Consider the following 13,934-nt stretch of genomic DNA (forward strand, 5'->3'; position numbering starts at 1 on the left):
AAAAGAGCGCATTCGATAGCCCTTTTACAGACCTTTCTGAATAATGTTCTCAGATTTGACCTCAGGTCAACAGTTTAGCCTCCAGAGGGCAAAAACTCCAAAAATAGCCGTTTTTACGAAAAACGTTTTTTTCGGCAATAACTTTTGACTCAAAAGAGCTATGACATTACTTTTGCCAGCATCGTGTTCCTCTCGTCGAGACGCGTCGAATGAACTATAATGTGACCTTGAAAGGTCAACTTGAAAATTTGACCTAAGGTCAAGGTCATGACCTGATCGGAAAAGCTCATGTTGCATATCAGTCGATCCGCAGCGTCAAGCCGAACACATCTAAGGCGTTTTCAGCGCTCTAGCACTCCTCTATCAGAAGTTATCATCGAAAAACTGTTAGATTCTGTCCGTGACCTGAGATGACCTCGGGGACATAACGAGGGGTCACAGTTGCCATTTTCTGGTTCAGTGTGTCTATTTTACCTACATCTCGATGTTTGAGAGTGTCTAGATTAGCGTTCGTGCAAAACAGACTCTTTTCAATTTTCTCCCCTTGACTTATAATGGAGAGGCCGCAAAATTGACCTGACCTTAGGTCACCGATATCAAAATTCCGAGATATACATTTTATAGATAGTGTTGCTCTAATCAATCGCTGAAAGTTTCAAGGCAATCGTTCAGTAGGTGTAGCTATGACGAGCATTCTTATTTTTTCTGAGGTGAGGTCACTTGGCGTGACCTGGTGACCTGACCTAAGGTGACCTAGGTCTGAAATTTTCACAACATGTGCGGAAAAGATGCACGAATAGGTGTGCCAAAAACGGCGGCGCTCCGCGCCGCCGTTTTTGAGATATCTGCGAAAAACCGCAAGGGGGGGTGTTCAAACACCCCCCGGCCCGGCGCGGGTTAACCCTCGCCCGTATTGGTGTTTCCAGTAGCGAGCGTATAGGGGGGGGGGGGGGGGTCCGTTGGACCCTCCCCCTTGCCGTTTCGCCCCTGATCGAGCTAGAGCTTCGCGGAAAAAACGACCGTGTTGCCCGTGATGAAAGGAAGCCGATTATACCCAATTTTAAGGTCCTAGGTCATCGGTTGACCTTCCAGGTCAGGTCATTGACCCAAAAGTCGGGAAAATCGGGACCTGTTAGAGCGTCGTAAAGAGTGGCTGCTATGGTTTTTTCGGGGTGCTGATCACGAATATCATGTTAGTTATGATCATAGATGATGTCTTCATGCATTTAGGCCAGGTCAGGTCAGGTCAGGTCAACCAGTAAGGGTTTTGCCGGGTATTCGTAGTAGGTGGCAACCGCCTCTGACAGCCTCGTAACATGTTACGAAAGCACCAAAACTACTTCGTAAATGGTCAAATGGTTGCTTAATTCGAATTCAGCTCCAAAAACTAGCCTAGAAACATATAAAACTCGAAAATGTGAACCGAGGTCATCAAAGGTAAATGATCTGACCTGACCTTCCGGTGATCTTGACACCCACCCTAATGCATGGGAGCAACATCATATCCCATGTTTGAACGTTTGAAACCACGAAAAGACTGCAAACGCGCGGCTAATGCGAGGCGACATACGCCGAATCGCGACCTCGGCCAAACATGGTGCCATGGTGCTAGGCCGCCGGTGCATCTGAAAGAACTGTGGTGCCCCTGACAAGCCTGAAGTTCCAACGACAGGCCCGTGGTGCCCCTGACAGGCCCATGATGCCTTTGCGAGGCCGGTGGTGTCCACGTGAGGCCGGTGGTGCCCCTGGGCCCTGACAGGACTGTGGTGCTCCTGACAAGCCTGGAGTGTCCCCTACAGGCACGTGGTGCCACTAACAGGCCCAAGGTCCCGGGACCGGCCTCTTTGACTGGGGCCGGTCGGCCGGCCGGGCGTGCGGGGCGCCGGCACTACAAGTCGACGGCTCGCACGCCCGGCCGGTGGATAGGGGGCGCCGCCCGCGATACGTCTTCGCAGGGCGGCGCGGGCGGTGGCTGATGGCCCGCCTGGAGCGCCGGGGAGGTAACCCACAGCTCTCCCCGGCTGGGGAAGCATCCCCCAGCTCTCCCCAGGGCCGTGGACGGCATCGTCCCGGCCTGGCCAGGCGGGCCACACCACAAACGAGAAAGTTTTTTTTTATAATTTGTTTCCTTTTCCTAGCTTTCACTTCCTCCCCTTTCCTTGAGCGATGTGATGGGGGGAGACACGCGGGCGGCGGGGCCGTGGCGGGCGGGTGGTGCCCTCTATCATTGCTGCACAACTCCGCACATGTACAACATAGTATAACTTAAACGTAACATTTATTATGGCTTCAGCAGTCTCGGCGCTTTCAACCCGATCGTCAACTGTTTGCCGGGGGTGTCCTTGCCAGAAGCTGCTCCCGGCAGTCTGACTCTGCCCGCCGCCCCGGGCTGCGCTGCCGTTGACGATGAGCTGGCATCATAGAAACGTGCATCCTGTTTACCCGTACTATTATTGGATTTTTGTGCTGTTAAATGTTTTCTTTAAGTTGGCTTTCTCATTGCCGCCAATGCGTGGCGCCATCTGGACCCATGCTGGAGACGAGCGGCGCCACCTGCCGCCACTCCACTGCTCATTACTTGTGGCGCTGCCTGACTGGTGATGTGTGTTGTTTGTTTCTTTCCTAGTGTGTCGTTTATTTGTTTTGAATCGTAAAGATGTGAAATAAATAAAGATATGAAAAAAAACAGGCCCAAGGTGTCCCAGTCCCTGCGAGGCCGGTGGTGTCCCTGCCAGGCATGTGGTGTCCATACTAGGCCTCTGGTGCCCCTGACAGGTCCGTGGCGCCCTTGCTAGGCCTATGGTGCCTCTGGCAGGCCTATGGTGCCCCTGGCGGGCCTGTGGTGGTACCCTGACAGGCCCAAGGTGGTGCCCCTGCGAGGCCGGTGGGCCCCTGGCAGGTCTGTGGTGCCCCTGGCAGACCTATGGTGCTCTTGCTAGGTTGATGGTGCTCCCAACAGGCCTGTGGTGCCCCTGACAGGCCGGTGGTGCCCCTGGCAGGCCTGTGGTGTCCCCGGGCCCCAAGACGGTGGGGGGTCATGACCCATATGACCCACCCTTAGATACACCACTGGTCATTACTTACAGACTGACTCATTTGACATCCATTGCAAAACAAGTCACAGTAGTTACGTAGTATGTTTGTCACCCTGTTCCTTTATGCCCATTTTTATAGTGGGCAAATCTCGACGACTAGGGGGGCAATTCTGTTAAGTGCGGGGGCATTTGCCCCCCCCCAGTTAACATGTTAAAATAGGCCCTGAGGGCTAATGTTAAAATGCCAAAATCTATGGGGGGCACTGTACCCTGGTGCCACCCCCCCCCCCCCCCTGTTCTGCCGCCTATGGACAGATGTTAGGAAATCAAACCTGGAAGCCAAATAGGTCAGTTTTGTTAAAAATAATCCAGCAATCCACTTCTGCCAGGCATGAAATCCCAATCCAGAATGTTCGTATGAGCTATTAGTAGGGGAAAGTGGGGTAAGACGGACACCTTAACTTTGGAGCCATTTTTCGGCCGGTTAGAAACATCATAGAAACGGGAAACTGAGTGAAAACCTCTTTTAGACATTTTACTTCCATTTGCCAGAAGATGAGACTTAGACCTGATTCAACAAATAAACTGCAGCTATTTTTGCAAAACCTTGCAAAAACCCGTCTTACCCCACCCCATGGGGTAAGACGGTCACATGGGTAGGGCAAGACGGCCAGCTTCTTTCACCGACCAGTACAGCTCGCAACAAATGCCCGAAATTAGCTGCATTGATACAGTCGCTCGTTGGTCTCAAGTGCCTCGGAAATGGCAGTATACAAGATTTGTGCAGAAGGCGTATGCTCGTATATAGGCCCTAGATCAGAAGTCATGTAGAACCGTTTTTCACATTCATCATTCGAGAATAAACTGTGCCGAAGGAATATTGCTAACATGTCTGTGAGTATCGGAATCGAAGATATTCTTATAAGAAATGCTTCTTTTTTTCCTACAGCAACAAAAATATTTTCACCATTACAGACCCATTGGATTCATAGTTGCCCGTCTTACCCCTAACTCAATGTAAGAAGTTCAGCACAATTTTTCTCTGTGGACAATTTGATGCAGACAAAGCAAATCCGCGGTAAATGAACACTGGTGGCATATGAGTGTACCACAAGTGATTGCGAGTTTTTAGCTGTATAGTGCTGCACACAAAAACTTGCACAATACATTATGGATGTTTTCAATGAAATTAGTGTTTTAAAGAAATCAAAATAAAAGATTATCGACTGAACACAAAATCACCAAACTTCAATGGTGGTGTGTAGTGGGAAAGACAATTCTGGTCCTAATTTTTCTCGCTCGTAGCGCTATTGGTTTGGTCTGCAGAAGGGGTGCCCGTCTTACCTACCCTGACCGTCTTACCCCACTTTCCCCTATGTGCAACACAATTTCGATTAAGAATAGCAACCAACCTCTAATACTTTCCTAATAAAATTACAAGTTCAAAAATGGCATCAACTTCTTCAGATTACCTACTTTTGGCATCGTGCCACACGTGTGGTGCCATGCTGTGCTTTTGTTATGAGAGAGCCTCCAAAAAAAAGACAAACGAAATTCACAGCTCACGTTTTGGTAACATGGTTTTATTACGTCATTGTCGTTTGACCAATGAAAAATCTTAATTTGACCAAAACCGTAATGATTCCAAAAGATTCCCCGTAATAGGCCCTTCAAACTAATGACGTAAGATATTGTTATTCTTTTGAAAAGTGAATAAAATAAAGATGCAAGGCGCACACCGCTCAAGGTCATGTAAAACCGTTTCAGCTTACGTTTACGTCATTAAATTCAACGCTACAAAGATGATATTCACAAGCAATCGTATCGTAAAATAATGTGAGGCAGAAAAAATGAACATTCCTTTAAAAAAACTCCAGACTTTTGAATTTTCAGTTTGATTTTTTATTTATTTTCATTATACTCTAAGGTAGAACGCCTAGCTCATTTGTTATTTGAAATGACGTCACGAGTTCTATTTAGATACTGAATAATCATTTTACGGTAAATATCCAAGGCCATTACAATTGATATTTCGCTTTTCCCATCGCTTCCGCAGGCTGTTGAATATTTTCATACTTTTGTTTATATCTCAGTTTATTTTATCAAATATTTCTTTCTATAGATTGAAATACCTTTACCTAACCAAGCCACATGTGTCAGTATCATCTTTTATTGTTTATCAATCAATTGTGGTAGCTGGAAACTGGAAAGCCTCATGGTTGTCTAATGCAAGATTGTCTTATCAATATCATTATGTAGATTCTAATATGAATTGTGATGTGGTGGGTACCTAGTTATGTATTGTTCATTAGTCATTACTTTGACATACCTCTATGTTAATTGTTAATGCAAACTTTTCTGTTGGTATGTGAACTGTGAACAATCTTCATGTCACTCAATTCTCTCAAGTTGTGACCGTCATGAGCCTCCTTTATTTTGTATTCTGTATAATGTAACTGGATGCCTTTACTAATATGGCCTTTGTATAAGATTGTTTGTTTCTAACAATACTTTGGTACTCATAACTTCTTATGAAAGAAAGTTGTTAACATTTTGAGCACCTATGAGCTATGATCCCAATGGATCTCACGACAAAATTGGGGAGCCAGATCTATGATCCGAGTGGATCTAGCGACAAAATTGAAGGGTCAGATCTATGATCCCAGTAGATCTCTCGACAAAATTGAGGGGTTGGATCTATGATCTGAATGGATCTCGGATCGGGATCCATGGGATCGGATCTCAGATCCATTTTTCCGGATCCAAGCACATGTCTGCTGTTCACTCACCTGTTGGGGTTCCCCGTGTCTCTGCGGTGAGGAAAATGTACAGGAAACATTGGGAGTATGGATGAGGAACCCTCATAGATAAGACGCGCCACTTGCCGGATCCGCCATCAGGCGACTGATCGGCTTGTGGATATGTGCGTCTTCATGATACAATCAATGAAACTTCTCTACATTGGGTACTTACACAGCGATTCACCTAGCGCATCAGCAAGTTTTTGCTTGAATGTATGTAGATTATTTTCCGATACAGCCTCGTCGGGAAGAGCATTCCATTGACTCACACAGCGCGGAGCAAACGCTCTCTGGCGTACACCTGTTGATGCGCGCACATGACTGACTTTGTATCTATGGCCTCTAGTTCCTGACTGTGGCGCCATGGTGAACAAATCTGTGGGTGCAATGGAGCATTTGCCATGGAACAGTTTCCAACATTGGATCATGTCACCACGCAGCAGCTTACCTTGGACTGAGTACTGGTTCAACACACGTAGCCGTGCGCGATAGTCCAGGCCAGACATGCCAGTTACACGCTTAGTCCACCGGCGCTGGACTGACTCCAAGACGCGCAAGTCCATGGCATACCCAGTAAACCACACACAAGAACAGTACTCCATGATGGGGCGCACATGCGAACAGAACAGCGACATCATAAAGTCAGCGGAACGGCACACTGTGGCTTTCAGAAGGCTTTGGGCTAAACCACCTGCTTTGTGTGCAGTGGCAGAGACGTGGTGGCGGAATTTCAGGCTTGAGTCAATTAGAACGCCCAGGTCGGGATGGGAGTCTACCACAGGAATTTCCGCCGGTCCTATGTAGTATCGGGGACGCAAGGCTGTGCAAGACTTTCTGGCGAACCTGATGACTGCGCACTTATCATGGTTCAGCGTTAGACCCCATGAACTGGCTGTGCTCCGCAACATGGTGATGTCCGTTTGACAGAGGTCCCTACCATGGGTGTAACTGTCTATCGAGGCATGGTTAAGTCTCATGTATATTTTTAAGTCGTCTGCAAAAATTTTATATTGACAGGTGAGTCTTGAGGCAATATGGTTGATATAAATGAGAAAAAGGATGGGACCCAAGACAGAACCCTGGGGGACTCCATTTTTGACAATGCGAGAGCTGCTAACATTACCTTTCACAGAGACATGCATGGTTCTGTTGACAAGAAAGTTCTCTATCCAGGATAGCAAGGATGCTTCAATTCCTAGGCATGCGAGTTTTGACAAAAGGATGGGATGGGAAAACTGTATCTAAAGCCTTTGAGAAATCAAACAAAATGAGGTCCACGATGCTGCCATCATCAACCCACTTAGTGATTTCATCATACACAAGAAGGAGCTGGTCTGTTGTCGATCTTCCCGCCCGGAAGCCAAACTGATGATCATTTATTTATTTATTTATTTATTGCACTTCATCAGATCGTTCCGCTAAAATAGGGCTATTCTCCGATCATCGTCATGACAATATGCATAGGTATGAAAAAAACACACATACACAAACCAGATCAATTGAGAGGTACAATGACGGCATAGCAGTGACAAAGTACACTATCACGGCATAGACCTACCCGACTGCGTTACTCTGGCGCAGTAAGTCCTTCATCTTGGCCTTAAACGTTGCTACACTCAGACCAGCCAAGCCGTTTTGCAGCGCCATTCGATTGTACAGGGAGGCGGCTCGGTGCACAAATCGACGTTTGCCATGGCTGTTTTTCGCACGACATACGGCTAAAAGGTGCGACTGTCTGGTGTCTCGACACACGTGCTCATGGTTATAGGACATATAAGAACGCAGTACATCAGGCTTCCCCGACTTAAGAATGCCATGCATCAGTGACATGTCCACATGCGCTAAAAACTCGGGTACACGCAGCCATGCAAGTTCGTCTAGCACATCAGAAACATGATCAAATTTTCGCCGCCCGGAGATAACTCTGGCTGAGAAGTTAAAAACTTTCTGTAATCCGGCTATGGGATCAGATAACATGTTTTGGTCATCAAGGTAGGAATTCAGGTGATTTACAATAATACGCTCCAGGCACTTACAAGGGACAGATGTGAGGCTTATGGGCCTGTAATTTAACCCGCGCCCTGCTGGGGGGGGGGGTGTTTGAACACCCCCCTTGTGGTTTTTCGCGAATATCTCAAAAACGGCGGCGCGGAGCGCCGCCGTTTTTGGTACACCTTATCATACATCAATTCTACACATGTTGTGAAAATTTCAGACCAAGGTCATTCAAGGTCAGGTCACCAGGTCACTTGAAGTGACCTCACCTCATAAAAACTTTCAATGTCTGTCATAGCTACACCGAGTGACCGATCGCTTTGAAACTTTCAGCGATTGCTAAGAGCAATAGCATGTACAAAATGTATATCTCAGAATTTTGATATCGATGACCTAAGGTCAGGTCAATTTTGCGACCTCCCCATTATAAGCCAATGGGAGAAAATTGAAATGCGCCTCTTTTGGATGAAAGACATTATAAACACTCCCAAACACCGAATTACAAGTGGTTTAGACACACTGAACTTGAAAATGGTGTCCGTGACCCTTGTTTATGCCCTGAGGTCATCTTAGGTCACGAATGGTATCTAACAGTTTTTCGCAAATAACTTTTGATAGAGGCATGCTAGAGCGATGAAAACGCCTTAGATGTGTTCAGCTCGACGATACGGATCGACTGATATGCAACATGACCCTTCCCGGGCAGGTCATGACCTTGACCTGAGGTCAAATTTTCAAGTTGACCTTTCAAGGTCAAGTTATAGTTCATTCGATGCGTCTTGACGAGAGGAACACGATGCCGGTAAAAGTAAGTTCGTACAGGGCTTGGGTCAAAAGTTATTGCAGAAAAACTGTTTCCGAAAAAATCGGCTATTTTTGCAGTTTTTGCCCCCTGCAGGCAAAACCGTTGACGTTAGGTCAAATCTGAGAGAATTACTCAGAAAGGGCGTTAATGGGGCTATCGAATGCGCTTTTCCGCGGCGCTGTAGCTCTATTGGTTCCCGAGTTATGCGTTGGCTTCTTGGAAATTTTCGACATTCGACCTGGAAATCGGCGAAATTTTGCCTTCAATGACCTCTGGTGACCTGACCTTTGACCTGACCAAAAAATTGACCGAAGTGATTTCGTCATTATTTTTTACGCTCTTTCGAACGCCGCCTTCCGCGTATCGCTACGTGGCCCAGGAGCCGAGTTACAAGGGGGGGTGTTCAAACACCCCCCCCCCCCCAGCAGGGCGTGGAAATCCAGGACCCCCAGCAGGGCGCGGGTTAATGCATTGTATCGAGAACCCTTCTTAAAGATGGGCACAACAGTAGAAGTTTTCCACTTCAAGGGCAGGTGGCCACTATGGAGTGAGAGGCAGAATATCTTATATAGAGGTTAGGCCATGGACTCAGAACACCATTTAAGGAGAGCTGGGTGTAGTTCATCTGGACCTGCAGCCGAATTGGGATCCAGTGCTTGAAGGACGTCGAGGACGTCACGAATATGTAAACGGATAGGATCCATCCGGCTCTGTGACATCTGGTGGGGGGCAACGATCGTTTGGGAGTCGTGCGTCAAATATACCGACTCAAAACACGAGGCAAATGTTTCGGCCATTAAAGCAGGGTCGTCGGTAAGGATCGTCCCCGTGACTTTGAGTGGTCCAACTAAGGGACATCCTACCTTCTTGCGCCGAGCATAGCCGTACGGCCGCTCCCCAGTGTGGGTCCGCATGTGTGCCTTGAGGTGTCCCCGTTCAGCGAAGCGTACCGTGCAGATGAAGCAGTCGTATGACCGCTTCCTTGTATGGGTACTAGTGATGTCAATTACAGAAAATCAGGATACCGATACCAAACCAAATGGTAAATACCAACCAAAACCATAGGAAAATACCGAAACTAAACCAACTTGGGAATAGCAGGAAAATGCCGACCTTTTACCAAATTCACAGCCTCTTATACATTAGCGAAGATTTATAATACCAACAAAATACCAAAAACATTAGGTTTGAAACAACAAATACCAAGTTCGTGTCGGTACACCAGAAAGTCTATCCCATTGACATATTTAATGGGTACGCATGTGTTTGATGAGATTTCCCCGTTCAGCGAACCGGGCCTGACACCGGGAGCAACTGTACGGCCGCTCCCCCGTGTGTGTACGCATATGTTTGTTGAGGCTTGACCGTTGAGAGAACCGTGCCGGGCAGATGGAGCAGCCGAAGGGCCTCTCCCCAGTGTGGATCCGCACGTGTTCAGTGAGGTGCGCCCGTTGAGCGAACCGGGCCTGGCAGTGTGAGCAGCCGTACGGCCGCTCCCCTGTGTGGGAACGCACGTGTTTGATGAGATTTCCCCGTTCAGCGAACCGGGCCTGGCAGTGTGAGCAGCCGTGCGGCCGCTCCCCAGTGTGGGTCCGCATGTGGGTGTTGAGAGTTGACCGTCGAGTGAACCGTGCCGTACAGATGGAGCAGCCGTGCGGCTGCACCCCAGTGTGAGTCAGCATGTGTTCGGTGAGGTATGACCATCGAGTGAACCGTGCCATGCAGATAGAGCAGCTGTGCGGCCGCTCCCCAGTGTGAGTCCGCATGTGTTCGGTGAGGTGTGACTGTTCAGCGAACCGGGCCGTGCAGGTGGAGCAGCAGTACGGCCGCTCCCCCGTGTGAGTCCGCATGTGTCTGTTGAGGTTTGACCGCTCAGTGAACCGTGCCGTACAGATAGAGCAGCCGTATGGCCGTTCCCCAGTGTGGGTTCGCACGTGTGTGGTGAGGTTGGACCGTCCTGTGAACCGGGCCGTACAGATAGAGCAGCCGTATGGCCGCTCCCCAGTGTGGGTCCGCATGTGATCGGTGAGACCTGACCGCCTAGAGAACCGTGCCTTGCAAATGGAGCAGCCGTATGGCCGTTCCCCTGTGTGAGTTCTGCGGTGGTTTTTCATACGGTCGGACCTGTCGGTCGAGTATTGACACCACTCGCACTTGAATCTCCCGTTCTTCCCGATGCGACTGTGACTTTTCTTCACGTGTCTGTCCAGATAATGTTGTCCCACACATCTGAAGCCGCAGTGGGGACATTGGACCGAGCCACTGATACCTGAAGAATACACAGAAAGAAGAAATACCATTAACCAAGTTCCGTGACAAAGCAGGTAGCACACACACCGGAACAAAACCGACGCCCAGAGATGACCCACGCAACGGGTCGCGTTTCCAGATCACCTTGATGAGTGCCGTGGGCGGTGAGCGGCTATGTTGACGAGACAAGCCATCAGCGCCCATGAGTTGATCCGTTCATCGTTCGAAATACAGCCATCAGAAAGAGAACGTTGAGCTCTTAACCCTGCGGCCGCTGGGCCTCCGCGCCACCCGCCGGCCGCTGGGGGGGGGGGGGGCATATAGTTGCCTCTCTTTACTTCTGCGACGATATCGTCGCAACGCGAAGAGATAGAGAAGCGAAACTTTGCACACATCTTCCTGAATACCTAGCCGAGGTTGTGCCCAAATTTGGTGTTGATCCCATCTGAGATGACGTCACAGTGACGTCATAAGTGAAATTATAGATTTGCGACTCTCATATTCCTTACGATACATCAGATATATGGGACCGAATATAAAGGACCGATTTTTGGTCAGAAACTAGATGGAAGTGTAGTTAGATGTTTTAGGATGACAGCCGGTGCTGTCTAGTTCAATTACAGTTGAGTTTCATGCTCAGCGTCATCAGAAACGGTCCATATCGGAAAACAGCAAAACTTTATGACGTCACTGTGACGTCATCTTAGGTGCTACAACCACCAAACTTTCCTCAAACATTGCCTAGGTATTCATTTGAAGCTATGCCAAGTTTCACGTTCGTAGCTCATCAGGTTTCGGAGATATGTCACAAAACGTAAAGGGGGGCAACTTTATGCCCCCCCCCAGCGGCTCGTGGGTTAAGGAATGCAAAGCTCCCTTGACATTTACCAACTCGCACTAAGATAGGACTTAGAGCCAACTTATCTATGAAAAAGGCCTGTTTACCAACGCCAAGGAATATATTTTTTTAAAATGTTAGCCACCAAGAGCCGATAAAACGCAATCAGTTATTTATCTGAGCAATGTCTGTTTGGTTGGAGTAGATGCCTTCACTTCTCGTATTTTACACCACGGACTAGGTCAAAGGGGCCCTCCCACCTTCAAAAAGTTAATGAATGGCATGAAGGTGATGTCGCTCGGTTCAGAAAGAGCAAAAACGAATATTTACCAACGTTCACCGAAAAAAATATTCACCGGTTTTCAAGATATTAGACTTTTACATTTGTTTACTTTTTGGGATCTCCGTTGTTCCTAGCGACTTTATTTGAAAGTGCGTCACTTATTGCGGGCAAAGCAGTATATACCACCGCGTGCTACCAAACGTTTTAGTAAAAGATTTAAAATCGTTTGATTTTCGCTGACGTCACACATTCAGAGGGGGCATTCTAACCCATTTGTCCCTTTGAATCCAAAGTGCTGCAACTTTGAAATAAGATATTTTCGATTTGAGGCATTTATCGATGTTGTGAATGCTTGAACCAGTAGGTAAGTGCAGGCCAGGGACCCCATTTTGGCTATCTCAACTCAAAACTAATGTTAAGGTGGGATGGTCACTTGAAATACCTACATACATACATGATGGAAAGGGTAGTAGCGATCATTTTCTTTATTACCTAATACGCGTTCATTCGGCCATGGCAATGGCCGAATTTGAACTTGAAAATGTACATAAACAAAACACTGCGGCACAGTAGTGGGTAGGTATTGATCCATACACATATGTCCAGATGAAAACTCAGTAAGTCAGTAGGTACATTTTTTTATCTAGCAATACTACTTTTATTTCACCCTTTAGCGGCACGTAGTCCGCCGAAGGCTGCAAGACCAGAAACATCCAGTCACGCCTATAAACAAACAGCACATATCTAATAAGGGCTGCGTTTATACAGGATGAATAGAGACCTGTAGCAGCTGGACGACATGCCGACATACGTTTGACATACGCTACTTTGACATACGACATACGCTACTTGTCCACAAAAGTGCGCAGATAATACGAAATACTGCGAATACGAGAGGGAGCCGAAGCCAAAAAAGAAGCATTATCTCAAAATTACCAGATATTCCTCACACAAATTGTAGTGTTAACAAACAGCAGCGACAGTCCTTACCTCCTATGTTAACCCGCGCCCCACTGGGGTCTCCGTATAACACGCCCTACTGGGGGGTGGGGGGGGGCTCTCCATAGCCCCCTCCTAACTCCGAAACTACTGGGCCGATCGTCAAAATTCAAACGGCGTCTGATAGCTCCGGAAAAAACTGTCGAATGAAACCTAATTTTATTCACCTAGAAGTCACTGATGACGTCACAGGTCAGGTCAAAGTAAAAAATTATTAGCATTTTTGCTTCTTCACATTTTGGGCTCTGGCCGCCGCCTTACAAGTCATATCAGGCTCATTTTTGGTTTACACACTCGTGAACACTGAACAGATGCTCTAGATATCCTGAGGGTACCAAACTTGTACTTTGATTTTCAGGTCAGGGTCAGGTCATCACAGGTCACGGAAATATTTTATCATACGTCGGTCACGTGACACATGTTTAATGGTCCATTTAGGCCATAGATTTCGAATTTGATGTCGTCTGTGTTATTCGAGGTCATTTTGAGTCGAAATTAGCTTAGGTCAGGTCACTTTCAGGTCAAAAAAGGTCAAATTTTGAAGTTAAAATTTTTCAACAAAAAAGGTGTCTATTGGATGCAGTTTGAGCTCAGGAACACGATGGTGCTATTTATATTGGTGCACCAGTGGCGGATCCAGGATTTTCACTGGGGAGGGGCTGCAGGTCATAATTGGGCGCCACGCCCCGGATGGGCGCCATAGTCGCATCGTATTGGCGCTGAAATAATGGCGCCCAGTGGCCCTGACAAGAGGCGCCCAGGATCAGTATGTACAGTGACACCACACGATTGGAAATATCGGTGCGGAGCGTACTGAAACGACGTTATTCGACTGATTTTTGCATCCTAGTCCTAGTATGCGGCACTCCGATGAGTTGCGAATTGAAAATTGGCGCCACTGCGCCTTCGGCGCAGTGGCGCCAGTTTT

General features: G+C 47.6%; 1 protein-coding gene across 4 annotated transcripts in view; it reads right to left on the reverse strand.

Annotated features, from left to right (window-relative positions):
- Nucleotides 1-13,934, reverse strand: part of LOC122389344 (histone-lysine N-methyltransferase PRDM9-like) — a 75,390-nt gene that overhangs the window by 30,188 nt on the left and 31,268 nt on the right. Inside the window, exon 11 of one of the 4 annotated variants that reach the window (XM_043381262.1) lies at nucleotides 9,779-10,905. The exons of the other annotated variants lie outside the window; for them this stretch is intronic. Within the exon in view, the coding sequence (XP_043237197.1) occupies nucleotides 9,884-10,905 (1,022 nt within the window). The 3' untranslated portion in view covers nucleotides 9,779-9,883. Of the gene's footprint in view, nucleotides 1-9,778; nucleotides 10,906-13,934 lie in introns of those variants that run through there. 4 annotated transcript variants of the gene reach the window in all.

This window comes from Amphibalanus amphitrite, unplaced genomic scaffold (assembly GCF_019059575.1).
Source record: "Amphibalanus amphitrite isolate SeventyFive unplaced genomic scaffold, NRLGWU_Aamphi_draft 000355F_arrow, whole genome shotgun sequence".
NCBI lineage: Eukaryota > Metazoa > Arthropoda > Thecostraca > Balanomorpha > Balanidae > Amphibalanus > Amphibalanus amphitrite.